The 22,973-nt window shown below is 44.7% G+C and overlaps 2 protein-coding genes across 2 annotated transcripts; one reads left to right on the forward strand and one right to left on the reverse strand.

Moving 5' to 3' along the window:
* Positions 1 to 8,062: 8,062 nt before the first annotated feature.
* Positions 8,063 to 13,958, reverse strand: PFN3 (profilin 3). Its single transcript, XM_074863767.1, has 2 exons — positions 13,937 to 13,958; positions 8,063 to 8,502 (listed from the first exon to the last, which is right to left on the reverse strand). Exons 1-2 carry the CDS (start codon positions 13,956 to 13,958, stop codon positions 8,117 to 8,119), a joined length of 408 nt encoding a protein of 135 aa, XP_074719868.1. The 3' UTR covers positions 8,063 to 8,116.
* LOC141941295 (mitochondrial amidoxime-reducing component 1-like) lies at positions 9,532 to 20,088 on the forward strand. Its single transcript, XM_074863766.1, has 7 exons — positions 9,532 to 9,835; positions 10,043 to 10,216; positions 13,711 to 13,873; positions 15,591 to 15,731; positions 16,741 to 16,802; positions 16,891 to 16,962; positions 17,500 to 20,088. The coding sequence occupies exons 1-7, from the start codon at positions 9,552 to 9,554 to the stop codon at positions 17,627 to 17,629; spliced, it is 1,026 nt and encodes a 341-aa protein (XP_074719867.1). The 5' UTR covers positions 9,532 to 9,551; the 3' UTR covers positions 17,630 to 20,088.
* The last annotated feature ends 2,885 nt before the right edge of the window (positions 20,089 to 22,973 follow it).

Genomic DNA, 22,973 nt, shown 5'->3' on the forward strand with positions numbered 1-22,973 from the left:
TGTTGTGTGTTTACTTACACACATAAGCAAGCGCACAAAGGAGGAGTTTCTCAGTGGTGGCCCAAGCAGCGAGGGGAAGCTGCAGTGTAAACTTCCCTGTGTTGTTCTGCCCATGGCCTCAACACTCTTCTAGAAGGACACAGTTGTAGCCCAGACTGTGTGGAAGTGCGCAGGAGAGGCAAGGTGTGGAGATGAAGCTGCAGAGGGTCTAAGGCTGCACGCGTTGGGGTAGAAATAGCCGCAAAGGGATTTCATTCACTGATTTCATGCCTTTAGTTGTTTTTCTTGAGCTTCCTTGTGGGGACGGACCTGTCCCTCCAATCCCACCAGCGTGCCAGAGGGTATTAAGAGCTGCTGTGTCTTTTGCAGTAAGAACGGGGCTGTATAACACCCACATGCCACATGGGCCTGCATATTTTGGGATTAACTTCAAATTTTGTTACACCACTCTATGCTTTACACTGCTTTTACAGCATGAATCATTAGAGCTTTTCTTTAAATGACTAAAGCAATGCAGAGGGGATTTATGTCTCCAATTTTTCTGTGTGAAATGAGTGTCCATCTATTTGTGTCCTCTGAATAGAAAGGCTGCTCCCTCATTGCAACACCCAGGGTCCAGCACGTTCAGTGCAGGGACTTTACACAAAGGTAAACATGAACTTTAGCTTGTGAACCGCTCAGCATAATGGTTACCTCTGACTTTTGCCTGCTGACCTATAGTCTCTGCTTGTGTGGTGCAACTTCAAGGGAATAACCCAGTTGCCATCTATACAGAACCCAAATTATAGGTAAATGGTGTTTCTGTGTGAGTCTGAGAAAAGAAAAGCTTGATGCATACTGGTGAGTCAGCTTCTGCTGAACGGTGTTTCTAAAATAGACCAAAAACAAAGAAAGAAAGAGGAGAGAGAAAGAAAAAGTAAGCAAGTAACCTATGCTGTTGCTGTAAACCAGCTGGTGATTCATGTCAGCCTATTTTCCTTCCTCTAAATGAACTGACGGTTCTCACTGAGGCTACCAATTAGTGCTGCTTACCAGTTCTCCTTAAGCAGTAACTCACTCCTGAGCTGGTGGAGTGAATCTGTGAGGCCAAGCCTTGACCTGAGGCTTTGCTACTCTCTCCACCAGCCAAGCTCACACAGCAGTATCTAGAAAATCTGAATCTGGGGGGTGAGGTTCATTTTTCAGCAGGGTGGATGGCAGAGGGCTGTAGTTCCTGTCAATCGAGGCAGCATTCCTGCTGTGCCAGGTCTGGCTTAGCTACCATGCAAACAGGTGGGACAGGGCAGATCCTGCAGCCCTGTTGTTAAATGTTGTCTCGGTGACATAAGAGATGAGGAAATATTCCCTGACTAACTCAGCATCGGGTGGCAGGTCATCCTGCTCAGCCGACAAGAAATGGCAACCTCCAGCTGAAGCAGAGCTGTTGTGCTGGAAGTCTGCAAGTGACCCTGAGGAGAGCGAGATGTTGATGATGGTGAGGAGGCTGGGCTCTGCAGGGCAGCCCTGACACCTGCCAAGCCAGGAGGGCAGTCTGGGATTAACTCTCGGCTTCTGTACAGGCTTTATGTGCTCTTGGCAAGGCTGGCCTTGAGGAGCCACCCCAGCAGGGAGAGCTTTCAACCCACAGGCACAGGCAGGTTCTTTTGTTAAAATGGATGTGTCTGCAGCTTATCCCCTGATTCCTTCGAGGAACAAAACAGACATTGACCCTCTCATAGACAGAGGTGGGATGTGGTGGATATTATGGTACAGGGAAAATCTGATTTGACGTTTGAGCTGGATGAAATACGTTCCTTCCTTCAGGCACGTGCTTGGCACCTCTACCCATCGCTTCACCTCGCAGGTTTTTGTTTTCAGTGGTGTGCTACTGTGCTATCCGGTTCCCTTCAGATTTCTTCACGCCTTTCACCATGTTTTATAAGAAACAGCAGGATAAATAAGTTTGGGAAGCACATGCAAGAGTGGCAAGAAGTAGTCAACTCGTCCAAGCTTCTTTCAGGAAGGAGCTCCACTGACCTGACAGACTGGCTATTCCTAGTGGCTGCTTAGTGAGTCACAGAGCAGAATAAAGCTTATTTCTGCTGGTTTTGCCAGAGCATTTAATGACTACTCCAGCCTGCCATAGGCTCTGAGGAAATGGCAGAGGACTCACAGCTATTGTCCTTTGTCCTGCAACGTTAGCAGCAAGGAAGCGCTCTTGCACAGCTTGCTTTTGAAGTGCTGTAACGGAGGAGAGCCGTACCACACCACACCACGTCACTTTGGCTCTTCCAGGGCTTTGCCAGTCCCAGGCCAAGGTTCACTTCAGGGATGAACAACTCTTCTGTCCTCTGCCTGACTGTAAGACTGGTGAGGGGACAGGTTTTGTGTCGGGGTGCTGTGAAACCAGTTGTCTCCCTTTCTGTATCCTGAGCCCCTTCTTAGCTAAGGCACTGTGCTCTGCTGAGACAAAACTGGTCCTAAAATATATATGAAGTTGCTGCAGTTACCTGTACAGTGTGCACTTTGGAAATCCCTTTTCTTCAAGGAGCAGTAGAGAGCCTAAAGAGCTTGTAGATTAATGGAGATAATTAAATTAAAAGAAAGTAAAAGAATAAAATTCTCCCCTTCCTTCTCCTTGTAGGAAGTAGTATCAGGCTGCCAGCACTGTTTTGGGGTGAAGTCTAGCCTGAGTTCAGAGAGGGTGGTGCTCCTTCCCAAATCCTGTGTCACCTGCAAAGAGAGGCTCAGGGCTCTGGGCTTGCTCAGCTGGAGGAGGGAAGACTTAAGAGGGACCTGACAGCAGCTTTTCAACACCTAAGAAGGGGTTGCCAAGAAGACAGAGCCTGACTCTTTACTGAGGTCCGCAGCCAGACAGCAAGCGGCCATGGTCATAAATTCCAGCCAGATACAAGGGGGGCAAAAAACCACTAATATGATAATTAAGCATAAGAAGAGGTTACTTCAGGAGGTTGGGAAGTATCTGCCCTGGAGGCTCTCAAGGCATGACTGTACAAAGGGCAGAGCAATATGGTGCAAATTCAGTGTTGACTCTGCTGTGAGCAGGAGGCTGGGGGAGAGACCTCCTGGGCTCCTTCCAGCCTGGGTGACGCTCTGAGGCAGTGAGTGGGATTCTGCCATGATAAGCAGGAAGCTTATATTTACCTACTGTATGGGGATGTAAAGACTGATATCCTCACCCTTGCTAAAAGCACAGACGCTAAGAATAAAGCTTTGCTTCTCACAACAAGGAGCGACCTGCGAAGATGGCAGCACAAACTGCCTGAAGGAACAGTTTGCCCCCCAGCAAAGTTTCCGCTTCATTGCGCTATGTCGGCTGAAAGGCAACTGTCCTTTAGTGCCATCTCCTGGGAAAAAATCAGATTTCCAGCCTTGTCTGGTGGTTCTGCCTCATCTCCTGCAGGGATTTCCAGCCCTCCCCTAGCCCGGCCTCCTGGTTTGTCCAGACCCATCTTTAGATGTTGGGTCCCAGCAGTGTACTGTGTGTCTCTGTATACCAGTGTTTTCTAACCAGTTGAATCCTGAGCCTCCTGTATGCAAGTGTTTCAAATGTAAAGCCATAGGAACATCGTTTGTGTGTTGTTTTTGTTTTTTTTCCTTCAACACCTAAAAATGCATTACATGTTGCCCTGAGGTTCCTGCTGTGCCTTAAAAACATGCTTTGCTGGAGGGAGCACACAGCCACCTCTTGTTTCTGAATCTCATCCTGGAGAGATCACAACTGCTTAAGACAGGATGTGTAATTTCAAATGCAGGAGGAACAGAGGTCAGCAGACTGGAATGACCTCCCCCAGGAGCTGCCTTGGCCCCCAGCTCCAGCACACCGCATGTACTTGCCTCCTCATGCTTTCCGTATTCCCCTGTTTCTGCTGCCCATAAAGGAATCCTTGCTCCTTCCTTTCCTGGGACACTAAGCTAGCATCAGATTGTTTTTTCAGCTGTGCCTGAATTATGATGGGGACTTTCCTGTCCTTGGTGAATCCAATCCTCCCCCGTGATGGACGCTAAACCATAGCTGCAGAAGCATGTTAGTCCTTGTGCTGCAGAATAAATGCGCTGCTCCCCAGTAAAGCCTTTCCTTTGGTCCTTACCTGCTCCCCCAGGTGACATGCAGCTCTACCATGACTATTCAGACTCGTAAAGCTGCCTGATGCGTATTATATTCACCTGGAGAATCGCATTTACAGCACATGGGAAGGACCTGTAATGTCATTAGCCTGTGTTAATTAATACTGGGCCAAACATCTGCCTGGAACAACGATTTCTATACTGTCCTGGTGAATTTAGAGAGCCTAAAGTTTAGCATTTGACCGAAGGAAAAAGACAGTTTTCAATTCATCTTCGTATATGACTGGACAGTGAACAAAGTAGCCTACCAACCTGCCTGGCTTTTATGTATTTATGATTCTTCGTGTAGGAAAAGCCTCACAAAAAAAGATCCCTTTATCTCATTGCTCTGGCTCCATTAAAAGGCATCTATCATTAATGACTCTATTTTTAATTCTATCATCACCAATTATTCGCCTGAGATTTTTCCATACTAGAATTTCACTGAGCTCATTTCTAGTGCATGACTCACTGAACTCTGATTTCCTTGAAGATTTTAAGAGGAAACAGCAATGCTTTTATCCTCCCCTCCTCTCTATGAAGGAATCTTTTGAATTTACTGTTTGTTCTAAGTTTGGAAGAAGGATATAATTTGTGTGTGTGATACAGTTTTTATCATATCTTGTTGAAATCAGCATAGGATGACACTGTACTCAGCTGTGCCATCCCCTCATCCCTGACTTTTGCTGTATTATCAGGGAGTCACTGGAAAAATAACTGGCATATCCCTGGTGTGGGCATTAAACCTCTGTCTTCACTGAGACAAGCCCAGCCTAAATCTAGCTCCATCCTAACACCCTGTCACCTAATCTAGGCCAGCATTTTGCTGTCTTTGCCATTGGGGTTTTTTTTGTAATGTCCATCCCAATCTCCCCCTCAGAGCGGTAGTTAATGCCTTTCCAAACTACAGCACTGTGCATATATTGAACATCTACAGGATTTCCAGTCACTTGTCTTTTTTTAGTAGAAACAAGTAAAATTGTGCAGCCCTTTCCTCATCATTCATCTTAGACCTCTGACTGAGCCGCTGCTACAAGAGAGTCTAGGTTTGCCTCTAGAATTATCTCCAATTGCCCACTGCATCTGAAGGCAGATATGTCATTACTTTTTCCATAAAATTTGTTCCACCTGCAAATTTGTCATGTGGATGCTTCTGAGCTGACACCATGCTTTTTCAAGATCCACCAGCATCACCCGCTTTCATGACCAACAGAGCCTGGTCCCAGTTTGCTGTGGAATTGACCCTGTGAATCCTTCATCTGATCAGCCACCTTTTAAGGAGCGTGAGGCAAGAACCTGGTGCGGAGAATTTCAGCACAACTGTCCTGAAGTTTGATGAAGTTATAAGCAATTGAAAACACAGTTATTTCCTTTTAAGTGTAGGTTTGCCGTGCCCACTCTGGCTACAGCAAATACAATTCTGTCACACAAGAGGCTGTGTTTGGATTGTACAAAAGCAGTACCTACATTTTGTCTGAATGGCTCTATTCACGTTGCTTTACAGCAGAAGGACTTGGTGGTTCCTAGGTAAGCACAGGTGTGCCTGGGATGGAGGATTAAACAAGCCTGCTGGTCAAGCTATTTACTGGAGGCTTTTTGAGAGGTGCCTGGTGTATGGTTGAAGAGGGCTTTCCCCAAAGGCTGGAGCCTTAGACCTGAAACGTTAAGCCACAACCACGCTCTCCGCAGCTATTTCTAATTTTACGTTCCTTGTATCACAGCAGCAGAGAAGAGATTATGCAGATGCTGCCGCCTTCTGTTATTCCTTTTTAAGCTTCTTCACGCCGTAGACTCCAAGAAGAGTCAGCGCTGAATGTAACAGCTGCTTTTCAGAGCAGGTCTGAACAAAATCTCTTTAGGCTCCAGGCTGGTAGATTTAGGGGATGAAAGTTTAAGGTCCTTCTTGGATTTAGAAATAATTTTTTCTCTAAATTAATATGCAACCATTAGCAAAGGTGAGTTATTTCTGAATTTAGTTAACAAGTCCTTCAAACAGAAAGAATCTGGTTTTGTACACCGTTGTGCTGCCCATAATGTGTAACTTGGGAGGAGCTATAGCTATTCACAGCACCATCATGCTCTATAGGTCCATACTTCTCCAAATTCTCATGCTAGTAAAGTATATATACACTCCAGCCCTATTTTCTCTGGCACCCAGAAGAAGGGAACAAGCAGTAAATCATTCAAAATCTTTTCCTGTCGTTCCAAATCCTGTCGTTTTGACATCTCATAAACTGAAGTTCAGAGGGCAAAAGCTTTCTGCATTTTGTGATTTGCACAGTGGAGAACGCTACCAGTGCTGGAGAAATCTAGGAGATAGTTACTAATTTCTGCTTTAAGCTTGGGAAAATAAGCATCGGTGTTTGTCAGGAATGCCCATGCTTTTTAAAAAAAAGCCATCCTAAACTTTTTTTTTTTTTTCATTTATTGCATTTGATGCATTGCTTTTATTGTTAGATTCTAAAACAAGGTTGTGTTTTTGAGTTTTTATCCCTTTAGTACTTACGTTAATTTGTTTTGATTCACGCTTGTAAGCACTGATTATCAGACAATGCTTACCGATTAGACAGTCATTGCAGTTTTGTGGAACATTTGCTAATACATTAGATTTCTTGTACCCCTTATAGTGTTTTTCTGCTCCTGTGGGTGCAGTTGCAGATTAAAGACCTCTGTGTGAATTCAATTAAATTCCAAAATATTGTATCCATGTTAAATGAGAAGATTAATCAAGGAGCATGCAAGGGCTCTCAGCCCGCTAAGCAGGGCTGGCTCTCCTCTCGTGTCTGTGGCAGAGTCGTAAGTCATCACGAGTAATTATTTTTGACTTGGTGGGTCAACAATTTGAAGGTGGTGGTGGAGGTCTGGTCAGACCAGACCAAGTGGTGTGGTTTAGCACCTATGATTTACCTGGTGCAATGGGGGCTCCCAGGGGTATGGAGGACGGGGTGTCTCACCATGGTGAGCGCTCACAGCCCGTCTGTGCTGCAGCAGGACAGTGCGTGGTGGATTCAAGCTCCCTGCCAGGCAGCTGCCATGGCTGCAGGAGCAATGGAGCAAGAAAAGCCCGTGTGTGAGAATGGCCCTGCCAGAGATACCCCTCGAGTCTTCCCTGCGTTGGTTCCATCTGGGGCGCACCGGTTCTGCCTCATTTCAGACTGGCCTGCAGGACCAGGAGGGGAGGGCTGTACTGGTGAATGGAGGAGGAAATTTGCAGTGCTTGGCACAACTCCACGTCCTCCTCAGGGTCCTGAGGGTGCTTACAGGGACCTGGGATCTCGAGGCTGGTGTGACTGAGCAGGATGGAAAGGAAGCAACCTTCAGAAGATACCCATGCCACAGATGCAAGACAGGTAACTTACCTTGTAAAAAAACCAATTTGCTCAGTAAAGTAGCACAAAAAGGAGTTTCAAATGATGTGGAAGGTGAGCAGGTGGCAGGCTATCTCTGCATGCGCCTCCCACACAATTCAACAGCAGCACAAGGCTTTGCTGATCAATAGTTAATCTCCAGAATGAACCGGGCTTGTTCCAGGGTCAGATTCAAAATAAACGCCAAGTCTGGCATTGTGGCCTACATGTAGAAGGAGGTAGGTCTCAAAAACCATGACTGGCATTAGGGCATGATTTAAACAGCAAAGTGGTGAACAAGAGGGCAAAGCGATTGCCTGCCCTCCTGCCCTTTCCCAAAGCTAATGTTATCAGTGACCTTCACCCCAAAATCAATCAGTAAAATGACAATAACAGGGAGTAACTACCCAAGATGTCCAGGAGACCACTCATGTAATACTGAGTGTCCTGCTGAGGAACGTACATGTTACTCCTGTCTGCACCACAGCAGGTCAGGTAGACTGTTAGTCCCAGCACTGCTGCCTGCCCAGCAACCCCCCCACCTGAAAGCAGCAGGCAAAGACATCTACAACAAAATCAGGTTTATTTCCCTTCTCTGCTACAGCAACGACCATGCCCCTGTGCTCAGGCAGAAGATGTCTGTCTCTTTGGCACTATTTGCTTCATGCTTTCATGCCCACAATCATATCATGGACTTTTTGGCTGAGGGCTCCTCCATAGACTCCCTTCTTGACCATGAGAAAGGTCAGGGCTTTGGGGTTCTTGCCAATACAGATGGATCTGCTGTCACTGCCTTTGCTTCTGATATCCATCGTGTTGTCTTCATCCACCAGCAGGTTGTCACGAATCACACTGCGCTTTTTGCCAGCTATGGTGATTCCCATTAGGAGGAACATTTTCCGTTGATGGCCTGTGATCAAGCCCACTTCTTGAGGCGAGATGGCTGTGAGGAGCCCTCCTGGCTTGGCTGCCCACGTGCACTTGTCAGAGAGACCCATGATAGCCACATCTTCAGTGTTTCTGTCCGCCAGGATGTTGTCCGCCAGTACTTCCATTGTGCTGGGCTGTCCGAATTTCTCAGAAATGCCCAACACTGAGCTTTCCCATCTTCCACCTGCCAGGACCTTGGTCTTGGCACATTAATCCTAAAAATTTCAACTTGTGAGTTTGGCCTTCAGATCGCTGCAAGCCTGAGCGGGGGAACTGGGGGAAATCAACAGCTGAGGCTTTGCTTTGCCTGTGAGGAGAGACCCGTGACAACAGCGGCATTTGCCACTCCAGCCTGTTCTGTAATGTCCTATTTGCCTCGCAGCGGGGTGTCCCACACAGTGACTTCACTGCGACCCTGCCAACAAGAGGGAAGCTCTCAGGGGGGGTCCCGTTAGTTTGGTACCAGGCAGCTGGTGTGGGCAGACGCCCCGAGGCAGCCAAACGGCACACGGCCCCCCACCCCAACCTCAGGCACCATTTGCTGCACCCCACACCAGCTCTTTGCCTCCAGCCACCTGTGTCCCCCTTCTTCTCCGAGACAAACCAAACGGCTGAATTTCACATGCTCAAGCATTTCTACACACTTCTTCTGAATCAGAGAATCACAGAATCATCTACATTGGAAGGGACCTTGAAGATCATCTAGTCCAACCGTTAACCTAGCACTGACAGATCCCAACTACACCGTATCCCTCAGCGCTATGTCAGCCCGACTCTTGAACAGCTCCACAGAATCACAGAATCATCTAGGTAAATTCTGCAATTCTGCAACATTGCTTTGAATAAAAGCCCAGAAATTAGAAGAAACACATTATTTCCTGCCTGTATTTTGTCACGCTGGACACTGACAGTGTGCACTCAAGCTTTTATTTTCCACCCTGTGTTCTTCCCACCAAAGGCCTTGACCCCGCGGAGACCTCGGCCCAGGGCTGCGGGCAGCTGCGGGGGAAACCCCCGCCGGGGCGCCGCCCGCAGCGAGGCCCGTTAGGCCTCAGGCGCGGTGGGGCCGGGGGGCGGCGGCCGGAGGGGGGCGGCCGCCAGCCCGCGGCCCGCCCCCGCTCCCGTCCCGGCCCCTTCAGACGCCGCCGCAGCCGGCGCTCAGTCGCCATGAGCGGGGCGCGGGTTGTGCTGGGCCCGTCGCTGCGGGCGGCGCGGCCGGGCTGGCTGTGGGGGGCGGCGGCGGCGCTGCTGGCGCTGGGCGCCCTGCTGGGGGCCTGGCGGTGGGCCGGCGGGTGGAGGCGGGTGGCGGGGCGCCGCCGCCGCGGCCGCCTGCAGCGGGTGGGGACCGTGCTGAGCCTCTTCGTGTACCCGGTGAAGTCGTGCCGGGGGGTGGCGGTGCGGCGGGCGCGGGTGACGCCGATGGGGCTGCAGAGCGGGGAGCTGCGGGACAGGTACGGCGGCGGCGGGCGCGGCGCTGCTGCCCGGGCCGGGCCGGGGACAGGCCCCGGGGCCCGACCGCGGTGCTCGGCCCCGCGTTGGTGAGGGGTTTTCCTCGGCGCCTGTGGAGAGGCCCCCGCTGTGCTGGCGCGGCGGGAAGTGCCCTGCGCCCCCTTAGCGCTGCTCAACGCGTTTCTGTCCCCCCCCGCGTCGCGCTGCAGGTTTTGGCTTGTGACCAAGGAAGATGGGCACATGGTTACAGCTCGCCAGGAGCCGCGGCTGGTCCTCATTTCTGTCAGCTGTGAAAACGGGCACTTGACCTTGGAGGCCCCCGAAATGAAGAAGCTGTGCTTGCCTATAAAGGTCCCCAGGAAAAACCCCGTGCAGAACTGCAGGTACTGAAGAAGAGGGTTTTCCCCTCCATTCTCTCTAAATACTGTCTCTCACTTCACGTGCTTTGCCTTTAAAGACTGTGGGATGGTTTGCATTTTCCTACGGAGAAATTGGAGGGTGAAAGTTGGGTGCTTCCACTTCTTTTCTGTGGGGGTCTATTGCCCCATCTGCATAATGGAAGGAGGCTTCGGACCAGGGCCTGTACTGACAGGACAAGGGGCAATGGTTTTAAACTAAAAGGGGGTAGGTTTAGATTAGACATGAATAAGAAATTCTTCACTGTGAGGGTGGTAAGAGACTGGCACGGGTTGCCCAGAGCAGTGGTGGCTGCCTCCTCCCTGGCAGTGTTCAAGGCCAGGTTGGACCGGGCTTTGAGCAACCTGGTCTAGTGGAAGGTGTCCCTGCCCACGGCAGGGAGGTTGAACTAGATGATCTTTAAGGTCTCTTCCAACCCAAACCATTCTGTGGTTTTGTGAAATTCTCTGCCATGTGTTATACAGGAGACCAGGACTGATTGTCACAGCAAAAGGTCTAGTTGTAATCTGCTAAACACTGGTGAAAACAAATCTCAGGAAAAGATGACACAGTATTCAAAGACCGTACATTGTACATCTGCCAAATGAACTGTGATCTTCGGCTTCATAGAATGTCATGCTTACTCATTTGTGTTTACTTCTAGTGTTTTCATTTTTGCTTGGGTGAGCAATTGCATCTCAGAGCCTCAGTCATGCATATTGGTATTTTTTGGTCACCACTAGTATATGCATTAGCATTTTTTGATACACACTGGCCATTTGGAATTGTCAGAGTTTAGATTCCCTCACCCATGTCTATAGGGATTTAACTGAGGTGCCTAAATTAACGACTTGATTGCCCGAGGCTCACTCTGTGGTCACAGGGGAAAAATGGGCATCCCCAGAGGGCAAGCCATTCCCTGTAGGTGCTACCTCAGAGAGGTTTCAGGTGAACGGGTGACAAACGTAGTCATTTAGCTGTGTGCCTAGAGTTTTGTTGTATCAATGCAGGCCTGGTTATTTTATCCATGTATTGAAATCCCTGCTGGGAAATTGCCAGGGGGAAGCAGAAATCTTCTCTGCTGAAATGTCAGCTAATATGTAAGACTATTTAGTAACTGTAAATGGTGTTAGCCCCTACAAAGATACTGATAAGTGTCTTTCCTTTGGATAGCAGAGGAGGCTGATGTACCAGCTGCTATAATTAAAACGAGTGCTGGAAAGGAACTGCATTTGCTAGCTTTCAGCATAAATCTGTTGCTGTGGAAACCCTTGATCAGCATAGCTCAGTATCTCTGTTTGTACAAGGCAGGTGCAAGTTACAAATGATAGCATTTCTCATGGAGAAGTAGCAGAGTCTTTTAAAATCCTGCCTATAATGGCTGTTAGCCAATGACACAAACACTGCAAAAATATGCAGTTTTCAAGATGTTATTTTTCTAAAATTTGTTGTGCCATTAGAAAAATATTTAATAGACTAAAATACATTTCAGTAATGAAAAATTACCTTGGATTTTCCAATTCTAGATCTCAGGGATCTGTTGTTCTTTTGTTTTGTTTTTTTTCTTTTGTTTGCCTTAATAAGCTATTGCACTCTCTGGCTTTAAAACTGCTATAATTTGGGAATGCAAGTAGGCAAAAGTTAGATGCATGTAAATGAACTTTTAAGAATTACCAAGTTTTCTGGTATTGTAGGTGGTGTCATTGGATGTGAAATTAGCAATACCCATAGTTAAACATTGCCTTGTACTTCTCAGGAAGAATCCTGAGTTTTTGTACTACTCTGCTGTGCTTAAACAATTTGCCATTTGTCAGCTCAAAACTGATTCTTTCTGATCCATTCAGCCATTTGTAAGAATGAGGTTTGAGCATAGTACTGTGTTCGGGCAAATGAAGATTTGGCTTTTGCTCATGGATTCTTCCCTTCCAGCTTGTGAGTGGGAGTAGCTGTCTTCCTGCACAGTACGCTCTGCCAGCAAGGCCCTCTGCAGAAACTCTTATTTATTCTGCCGCTGGGCAAGCACGATGCCTTCAGATTGGTGCTGGCTCCTGCCCGGTAGTTGGGAGCTGAGGCAAGGCAATAGTGTGTCTGGCTGCAAAAGGCTGTGCAGATGCTAATATTTAAAACTGGTAAGTCCAGTAGCAGATTTGATGTGGATATTTAAAAATCCTGTGTTTGGGGGAGTCAAATATAGGGCTGAAGCCATTGTGTAGGCACAGTTTCTATTTGTGCAGATGTTAGAGGGTTTCTGTAGCCCTCTGGTTAAGAAGCCTCACGTTCTTCATTTCTCCTCTTTGTCAGTATGTGTTGCAATACTTAAATTGCATGATGTATTCCCATGGATCCCTACACCACTGAGTGCTCGGGATAGATCTGTTTTGTGGGTGGGGAACAGTAAGACCCTCACCTCTGTGGTCATGCCAGCCAGAAGGCACACAGGCAGGGACTGAGAGAACGGAGGGAAAAGAAAGGCAGTTAAAGGCTGTCTGGGGCAATGGCATTTAATCCCAACCTGTGTCACAGAGTTGATGGAGGGATCCCAGCAAACAGAGCAGGGATTGCTGCCAGCACCCTAATGGTTCATCTCTCCTGCAGAGGAGGAAAGGAGAGCTCCTAGGAGCTGGGCTTTAAGCTGTCCGGGATATGATTGCAGAGGTAGAGGAAACTGCAGTGCATCTGGGTCAAAATTACTACTTTGAAGAAGGTAGTAAAAATATTTGTGACTGGTGTTGAAGTTTATTGAAAAGTTGAGTTGAGGCTTACCTGTTCTTGCCAGGAAAGTGTTTCTTGTGTAAACTTGTTTGTATTCTGCTGCCAGTAGCTTTTTATGGCCCATGGACTTTGCTTCCATTATAAATCTTTAACCTCTCTTACTGAGCTATTCTATATGCTGGGTTTGAGCTTAAGAGTTTTACTCATGTCTGGCTAAATTTTTACAGCACTAAAATCTGAAGGAAAGCTTCCTTAACAATCAGGGACATTTACAATTAGTAACATTTGTAAATGTCAATTACAGTAACTAACCACATCCCTTCAAACTATCATTTCTGAAATTAATTACCTTTCAGTTGATCTCCGAGTAAGAGATCTTCTGGTATTGCAGTCGCACGCAAGTGCAAGAGTAGACCCTCTTTTTGCTTGAAAGTATGGCAAACAGGTAGGTTTGTTACTGGTCATTGATGTGACAGTTAGCTCTGGGCACCTAAAGGCTGTTCAGTGGCTCATTCTTTCACCAGCTGGTATCAACTGGCTGTGTCCATGTTACTTAACTTCCAGAACAAGGTGGCTACAAGGAGATTGAGTGCTGGGAATGATCCATGTGCCAAATTCAGAAACCAACTTCCACCTTGTTATGATCCAAGTGGTTTGTTTACTGTATCTTGCTACTACTACTAAAACAAGTTGTTTGCCTTTGAATAATAAACATGCTTGAGCCTTTGACTTTTCAGTTAACTTGCTGATGTGTCTTGTGACCCTTCAGGGTGTTTGGACTGGATATCCAAGGCAGGGACTGTGGAGATGAAGTGGCTCAGTGGATCACAACTTTCCTGAATTCAGAGCCATATCGACTGGTGCACTTTGAGCCCTCCATGGTGCCAAGAAAGTCAAAGGACATAATAAACCTTTTCCGAACCACAGATGAGGTAAGTGAATGATCTTTTTCTCAGAAGTACTTTCTTTTAACCATTTCTCTCCCACCCACCCACTGAAACCTGCCCATTCCGTCATTGGTGCCTGAGCCCAGTTTAGCAAGGTGTGTAGTCGTGTACTTAAACCACACGAATACGCTCCATTTCTATGATGAGATGCCTTGCTTAAATTTTACTTCAAATTCAAAGCTGTTGACCATTCATGGCTAAAGAGTCTGATGCTGATATCTGAAGGGGAACTATTACATTGCAGAATAGCATTCCTTTTGGTCTCAGTGAATAGAAAAAAGTTACGTTTTTAAAGATGTTTTGATGGTGTAATCTGTGTTGCGTAGAAAACCTCTGTGCCCTATCCATTGTTAGGTCTAGGAGTGTATCAATATGAGTTGTGTTACCTTGTGTTTTGTTTAAAGGAATGATGCTTAACCCAGGGCTCTAATTTGCGGGCCTAGGAATTAAAATCCAAAGAAGGTTACAGAGGTTTCATCTCTCTCTCTTTCTGTGGGAAAAGGCTTGAAGGTATGGTATTACAGAAAGTTAATGCAGGTAGGGAAAGGAGATGCTTTGCTCGGGCATCTTCATATCATTGGAGCCACTGATGCCCTTCTTTTGTCTGAACAAGTCTCTCACATGGAATTGGTTTGAGCTGTACATGATGAGTGTAAGCTTTTTAAGCAGATACAAATTGTGAGTACCTTGCCTTACTGATGTGATCTTATTATCTGTGAGTACCTTGCCTTACTGATGTGATCTTATCACCTGTAGGGCATCAATGTTTTGCTTGTTGTTGCACAAAGAGAGAAGGTATATTCAGTTACGGACTTTTATACAAACGCGTTTATTATGTAAGGGCACTGAGACCAATACAGAAGACTAATGGTTTCAGCAAAAGGGATGTCAGAGTAGGAGGGTGACACTCAGGAATCCTGGCATGAAAAGAGGGTAAAATTGTATAGTTATTTCAATGCTCGTTTTCTTGTGGTTGTGAAGGCATGTATGAGGAGGAGGAGGGAAAGGATAATATAAGAGAAAGACAAGAAGAAAGCTATATGCTACAATTCTTGCCAAAATTTCTTCTTTTTTTTTTTTTTCCTGTGGATCTAGCGTATATAGGAGTTTTCTTTTAATACTGTTCATTGGCCTTGTTTGCCAAAATGGCAGCCCTTCCACTTCCAAGCAAACTTAGACTGACAAATGGACAGTTGCAATTTAGTGTTGCTGCTCTGTATGTGAAACTCCCTCTGGTGTTGTGATAAGATAGATACATTATGTAGAAAAATCCAGTTAGTTGGTTATAGTCAACCAGGTAAGTTCATCAGGTCCATAAAAGTCTTAAGTACCTTTCATAACATACCATAACATGGTATACTTAGTTCCATCTGTAACACCCAGAATAAATGTCTGGGACATGCATACAGTATTATTTTGTAAGAAGTTGTGGTAGCTTATATAATTCTGGTTTAATTCTATAAATAGAAGTTTAATTTTACAATTTGAGCATATGAAACTTGCCGTGGTTACTGAAATAGGAAAGGGCACGTTATTTTACTTGTTAACTTACTTCCAGGAAGTGAAAACCTGAATGCAGCAGCCTAATAGTCAGGCTAATATGTGACCACTGGTTCCAACATATCTGTCCTTTTACCATTCAGTAACTTTGCTCCCGTGCTCTTATAGCAGCTTTAGGATTTGTTTGTGTTTGTTTATGTAGGTTGCCTATCCTGACTGTAGCCCAGTCTTGATCCTCTCAGAAGCTTCACTGGAAGATCTAAATACTAGGCTGGAGAAGAAAGTTAAGATACAGAACTTCAGGCCAAATATTCTTGTGGCAGATTGCAGTGCTTTTGAGGAGGTAAAATAACTGTCTTAAATGTCTTTTTGAAATCTTGGCTGTGTTTCTTGGTAACTCAATTTCCTGGTGTGATGGTGCCTACAAGGATGAGGAAAGCGGCTATTCTGTGATTTTTACAACAGGATTCCAGGGATACACAGCTTCTGCTCACGTCAGTGCGTGTGAAACATTGAGGGAGGACACAGGTCTGTGAATGCTTATTTAGCTTGGCAGAGGGTAAAGTAAGTGTATTGAAATGGCAGGCTGTTACTGAAAGCTCATCTTTCAGTGTAGAGTAGGGAAAGCCATGCATGGTATAATTGATCAATTAATGATAAAAACGAACAATTTGTAAATTGACAAGGTGGTGTTTTATAGCCTTTGGCACAAGAGTGAAACCGACACTTGCAATAGTGCAGTCTGTCACTGCATCTCTGACAATATTCTGGTAGTTCAAAAAGCGCTGTCTAGGAAGGTGATGAAGTGAACTGGTGATGGTGGCTTTTATGTGTTTTTACGTCATGTTGCCATTTTTCCAAAGAATTTGCTCTGGATAGATCTGATAATTTCCCAAATCTAAGAAGTTCCTAAAATGGGAAATTTTTTTTGTTTTCCAAGAAGGACTGCAACAGGAAATTTGTGTAGATGAGAAGCAAAATTTAACTTCCACTAAAAATTTCCTTTTTTCGCAAAAACGGTGATTTACCAGAGGTCACAGATCAGATTATCACACATAGTAAGAATAAGCTTGCTTTAGGTTCAGACAAGTGCACGCTGCAGAACAGGATTTATTACTCGTGTATCTTTCTTTCCAGATATAATTACTAGTGGGTCCTGAATTGGACGAATGTAGTGACTGTAGGGTTTTCATTAAAATAGTACCATAATACAGCAGTATTTATTTTGAAGGTACAAGTAAAGGTGATGATCTGGAATGGTAGTGCTTCTTCTAGGACTAACTGTGCCACCTCTGGAAAAATGGTTGCATGTGGGTATGTCTAATCTGTGCATGATGTTTACCTTCCCTCAGGACACCTGGGAGGAGATTCTTATTGGTGATGTGGAGATGAAAGGGACAGTGTGTTGTGCCAGGTAAACATTTGAGACCGTTATTGTATATAGATGTGTAGAGATTTATGATAGAAAGCCATTATTGATTTGGTGCTGTCTGTCATTGCAGGTGTATTTTAACAACTGTTAACCCAGACACTGGGGTCCTGGACAGGAAGGAGCCTCTGGAAACATTGAAGAGGTTGTAAAAATACCAGTGCTGCTTAGGCTGTGGGAGTGGATTTAGGCTAGATCCCAAGAGATGTTAGACTAGTGTTTTAAAAGTGGTTTGAAGTATGTGTGGGGACATAATAATGCAGTGTAAAGGTTTGTGTATATTGGCTTCCATTCTACTTTCTGCAATTCTGTATGGTAAGAAAATTCAGGAAGTTCTCTCTTCTTTCTTGCAAACTTTACATTCCCTGTCTCTTTCATGTCTGCTAGGGTGAATGCCTGGGGCAACAGGTATTTAAGGTATTTAAAGGTCTAACTTTGCAACTTTGGCATTTCTTTTTATAAAGTCTTTTGTATATGTATTATACATGGATGAAGTGAATACAATCAGGCTTTTTTTTTCTCCATTTGAACTGCTTGTTTCTCTTAATTATATGTATTTAGTTTTTAGTTTAGTAGGGTGACCAAAACAGAGCATCAGTATTCATGTCCTCTCGCTCGTCACTGATAGTTTGATGTTTAGAATTTGCTACACCAATTCTGAAGAAGTGCTCTCTCTCTGCAGTTACCGCTTATGTGATCCATCTGAGCGACACATATACAAATCCAGCCCTCTCTTTGGAAGATACTTTGCTGTTGACAAAACTGGAACAATTCAAGTTGGAGACCCTGTATACAAGATGGTCCAGTTGTGATCAGAGGATGCCTTTTCACTTTGATACGCAAATTGTTTTCCTGTGAACACGGTCACCAGCATAACTTTTTCTTATTCTTTGCAATGTTTTTTGTGCTATGTTCCTTCGTAAGGTGCAGGGGGTCTTTGAGACTACGAAGTGCCAGTTGTTTCAGATCATGTAATCTACTAGCATGCCTGGAGCAACCAGGTCTTTAGTTTTTCTGGAGGCTGTGATAGAAGAAACTCTAATCCAAGGTAGACTTCACAGCGCGACTGAGAGTATCACACCTCCTAAAATTTTATGTCAAGCTCGATATTGGAATCCAAAATCATGTACAAGAGCTTTGCATCATGTATTAGATACATTCAGTGCCTATGAAGAACCACAAAAAACAGTTATGCCAAGAGTAAAGTAGGTATGTTGGTCACGGGGCTGCCTTTACAAGTGAACATGGAGTGCAGATGGCAAGGTTCTGTCCTAGATTCCACCTTTCTTGGGTCCTAATCATCCTACCCTATCTATGTCTGGAGGTACCTTTTTGCAGTGTTTCTTACCCTGCAATCTTTTCCTGAAGATTGCTACTGTTTTTTGAGATTGGAGAAATATCAGAAGGAGAAGGATTGTGAGCTGAGTGACTACTAGAGTATTTACTAGAGTAAATGCTACCCTAGTTTAGGGGTGGGAATGCTGGCTAACGATGTGTAAGACTCTGGATTTGTTTAGTTTATGACCTCTGCTCGATAGTTTGAACCATCAATTTTTTTCTCCTGTGAAGCATACCATAACACAGGCTGCGGAGTAGTGATGCATTTGCTAACGTATCAGCAGAGCTTCTGGTGTTCACTGGATCAGAGGCTCTGTGCACACTGGAGGGGAAGAAAAGCTGTTGGGAGTGATCTGATTCTGAGCCTGCTCCCTTCAAGCTGATGTCCAGGTCAATATTGTAGGGCTCTGTGTTCACACGTAGTTCCTCTCTGGCTCGGTGAATCTCTTGCTATAGAAAGTTAGGCTGCTGAGCAGATGTTTGGGAAGCTGTGGTTTTAGACTGAGCATGTTGATGTCCTTATTGGTTATGCGTTTAGATCTTTGGTTGCCCCCCTCTCCTGCCCCTATTCTAACCAAAACATCAGCCATCTGTAGGAAGCGGATAATTATATTTTCTGCTATATTTTGTACTTCATAAAACAGATAGGGGAGGAAACTAATTGGATTATGGCAGTAGTATTTTTTTCTTTAAATGTTATATTATTATTTTTAGTTAAAAGTGGAGTCCAAGACAAAAGCTAGCCATCTTTCAAATGCTTATCTGCATGTTGCTTTGTTATGGATTACTAGATCTTGAAAGAGCGTTGAACTAGACAAAAAAAGGAATCTAATTAAGTGTGGAGAAGCACAAATATGACCCAATTTGGTGTTTAAATTCTTTGTTTTCTGTTGTGAATATGAAACTGGATTTTTGCTGCATGTTCACAACTCAGACCTGTAAAATGAAGAGCTGTTGTGCCTTTGAGCACATTCAGAGAGATGTATGTGGAAAGCCTGAAGCAGGCATGTGGGGAAGGTAGTTTTCTATTATTTGTGAACTTGGAATTGTTCTGAATATCCTTTCATTAGAAGGGTGCTCTAAGTATTAAATTTTCTTGTGACGGACAAGTGCCCAGTTTGGACTGCATGTTGCATATTTGAGTATTGTTATGTCTAGTGTGAGAAAATGAGAGAAAAAGTATCTTTTGAAAAGGAAAATAATGCTGAGGGTTCACTTTTTAAAAGCATATGTTGAAGATCCTTAATATTACAAGCTGAAACCTTGTGGAATTCCTAATGGTATTATTAAGCAGACAGCCTGCTGGCCTGCCAAAGCAATTAGTTAAGTGTGTGTCTCTTCATTAAGTCAAAGAAGCGGAAGGAAAGAGAGCTGAATTTTTGCTGCTAGCCAAACATATTTTTTCACTGTTGTTTTAGCACCACATTGGGATTTACATAACACAAATTGTGTGGTATACATCATGTTTCCTCTTGTTAGGCTATTGTCAATTGGGCTAATTTGGAAATGGGGCTGTCTTTCCAGTGAGAAACTGCATCTGTATTCCTGTTAAGAAAATGCCATAGATCTAAAACCCTGATTTATCCCTCTAAAAGCCCCTTAGAAGAATTTGGCTAGAATCCTAAAACAGGTATGTGTTTGAGTACAACACATTTCACAGATGACACTTAAATCAATTATGTGATGAAAGAGGGCCGTTCCGGGAAGTGGAGAGTGTAATTTAGGAACATTACAATATAAATATCTTCATATAAGTGTTGAACTGCTGTAACTGTAGGAATTGTATTTGATTTTGCTAAAGCCGTTTAAGAAATTGATTGAAAACATGTCAATCATAAAACACTGATTTTTAAAATTGTATTCTTAAAAATGTTAATTGCTTTTTTAGCTCTAGAGAAAGAAAACAAAAATATAAACTTCTATTGAATCCAAACTCTCGTAAGGTGTAAAATTCGTGAATCTTCTTTCTTTGTTTTCTGTTTCGGCATTTAACATCTGCTACTATTTCCAGGACTTCATATATAATTAACAGTGATTTTTTTTTTTTTTTTTTTTTTATCTTACCTCTAAGTTCAGGAAAATATGCAGTTAACCAGAGGAAGCTATATGCGTAAGAGAGCAGAACCATCAGATGTAAGTGGTCTTCAGACTGACTTTTACAACCCTTATGATCTAGATGATGAAAAAGATGTCTATAGACTATCTTCTTTTTTTCCACAGACATATGAAAATAGGGAAAAAATGGGTTTGAAAGTACAAAAGTTTAGTACACATAAGTCAACGCAAGGTCATGTTTCCTATTTCAGGTCTCTAAGGATACAGCAAAAACTATTTTTTTTACAGCACTTACTGCATCAACGTAATTCTTGCAGAAGACTGTGCGAGAGGACAGTCCTTTCAGGCAGAAATTTCCTGGTTGCTTAAGATCTGAGGTGGGTACATCTTCAGCCAAGTCTGCACACACACCTCTCCCACCCCAAAAAAAAGGAGAAAGGTCTGTGCTTCTGCATCTTAAGGAGAAAAAAAGCCTTCCAAAGGCATTGCTCCACTTCTCTGTAAGCAGAAAAGAGATTCCTGGCCCTTGCCACTACAAATGGCAAAGGGTTGAAAAAGGCCTGCCCCAGGGTGTTCATTTCTGGTCTCTTCTAGAACCTTAAATTGCTTTATTCTCATTTGAGATCTGTAAGAAATTCCCTGTGCTGGGCAGTTGCGGGGTGGTGGGCTACACCTGCAGTGTCTGTTTCTTTTGAACAGAAGGTTCTTAAAAAATAATGCGGGCATCAAAACCACATGTCTATCAGTCTTTTCTTCAGCTCAAAGATAAGCAGCATTCATACCTCTTAAAGGTTCCTATTTTTACATATTCTGCGTAGCCATTGTGTTAATTTAACAATCTCTACTTAGAATGTCATCGTTACTAGTAATTGCATTTTGCCTGGAGAAATTGGTGAAGTCAGTAAAGGTTTCAGACACTGGGCATCTTCTGAAATAAATCTGCTTACTCAACATGACAATTCTTGGATTCTGGAGCCAGACTCTTCCCTTGTATCGACTTTCCTGGTGTGGGATGAGGGTTTTTACCTATCGATGTACTTCTGATTTTCTTCACTTTTATCTATTGGTGTTCCTTTTCAAGTACCTTGAAACAGTTCCATGCCTGCCTGCTGGCAGAGCTGCTTCCTGGGTGGTGTATGAAGAAGATACAGACAGCAGAGAGGGGAATGCTGGATGCTGCTGTGGGACTGCATCGTGTTGTGTGGGAGCACGCAGTACTGGTCAGTGCTGGTGAAGCAGGGGTTAATACCTCTTGGCTCCTCAGCTGGTAAATGTGTGTTTGGGAGTGTTAGAACAAGGATGTGGGCAGGCAAGCCTAGCAGTGAAGCTCGGAGTGAACTTCTGGTGAAGGTGAGTATCATCTGCCAGGGCTGAGACTGGCATGAAGCTATGAAGCAAAGAGAGCTGAGGAGGTGCCCTTCTGCAGCGAAGGGAAGGATGGTGTCAGCATGGCAAGTGGCAGTTTGCTTGGTCAGGCAGACCAGGGAATGGGAATGGTTGGAAGGGGAAAGGAGGTGAGCAAGGCTCGTGTGTGTAGAGGGTGTCAGGGCTGGAGCTGCAAGAGATGGGGCTGTGAACCAAGACGGGAACTTGGTGGTTGCATGTTCTCAGTGCATTTTTGTGGAGACGGACTGAGAATGAGCCTTAGTTGTGAGGTAGTGTCAACTTCCAATATTTGTCACTGCTGCTTGTAGCCTGGCCTGAGGAATGCCACGCTCCCTGGTGAGCTACAGCTCATCACGTTGACTTCAGAACACAAGTAATTGTAGCCTGAGCTAAACAGCAGGCAGAGACTGTCTTCTGCCTGTGCAGACCATAGACACAAAGAAGGCTGTGGTACATTGTTGTAAAGAGTTTGGGTGGGAACCTCTCACTTTTCTGACCCTATGTAAAGCTAAAGCATCTCCCCTTTGCTCCTGGACCATTATGCACTAGGCACTTAGCTGACTGAAATTGTGCTTTCCTCCAGGATTGGTATTGTAGAGAAGAATTATCTCCTCTAGTGCACAGAATTGCTTTGACAGCTTATCAGTGCTTGTTTGCCACCTGACTGTTCTCGCTTTCTTTAGGGGCTAGCTAATAAGGACAGTGAAACAATTATCATGCTTCACTGATGCACTAGCCCTCATTCCCTCTTTGCTGTTGAACTCCAAAAACCAGCTGCATTCACTGTTAATTGAGGTTTGTCTTCCAGAGATTACGAAGGATGATGATCCTTCAATTGTAGCAGACACGATTATATGCACCGACTCATGGACAGTTATTTTCGACAGACCTACCTATATCACTTTGGCATAAGTAAAAGATGATGGCTAAATCTTTTAACCTCATTTTATCAAGATTTCACTCGTGGAAGTGTAGGACTGAAAGAAACCAGCTGGGTCACAGAGTGCAGTCTTCTCTAACTGCAGAAAACAAAGCGATAGACATTAAATTCAGACTTGGAGAATACCTGCTTCATCTGTCTTCACATACCATGGGCCACAGGGCACTCTCTGTTAGATTTTCAGTAAAAGATCAAAAGCCATGGTGATAGTTGGACTAAAAGAAGATCATGGGAGAGATCAAGAGTCTGACAATGTCCTAGATCCTTTCAAAGGTAAAGACTGAGCTCCCCAAAATATAAATCTTCCACTGTGTTTATGGTTGTGGGGTTTGGTGGTCAATATTAAGTCTCCATTCCTTGGGTTTATGTAAGGTAGAGCAGACCTCTTTCCAATTAGCTCAAGAAACAGGTGACATGAAGTTTTGTTTCCCTCAGCT

This window comes from Strix uralensis, chromosome 3 (assembly GCF_047716275.1).
Source record: "Strix uralensis isolate ZFMK-TIS-50842 chromosome 3, bStrUra1, whole genome shotgun sequence".
NCBI lineage: Eukaryota > Metazoa > Chordata > Aves > Strigiformes > Strigidae > Strix > Strix uralensis.

What these genes read in the sequence shown, in the direction of transcription:
- LOC141941295 (XM_074863766.1), top strand. Translation starts at nt 9,552, where the DNA reads ATGAGCGGGGCGCGGGTTGTGCTGGGCCCGTCGCTGCGGGCGGCGCGG. An exon ending in GGGACAGTGTGTTGTGCCAG is followed by an intron (nt 16,803 to 16,890) that starts GTAAACATTTGA and finishes CTGTCATTGCAG; the next exon opens with GTGTATTTTAACAACTGTTA. An exon ending in CCTCTGGAAACATTGAAGAG is followed by an intron (nt 16,963 to 17,499) that starts GTTGTAAAAATA and finishes CTCTCTCTGCAG; the next exon opens with TTACCGCTTATGTGATCCAT.
- PFN3 (XM_074863767.1), bottom strand. Translation starts at nt 13,958, where the DNA reads ATGACGGAATGGGCAGGTTTCA. An exon ending in GACGGAATGGGCAGGTTTCA is followed by an intron (nt 8,503 to 13,936) that starts GTGGGTGGGTGG and finishes GCACAATGGAAG; the next exon opens with TACTGGCGGACAACATCCTG.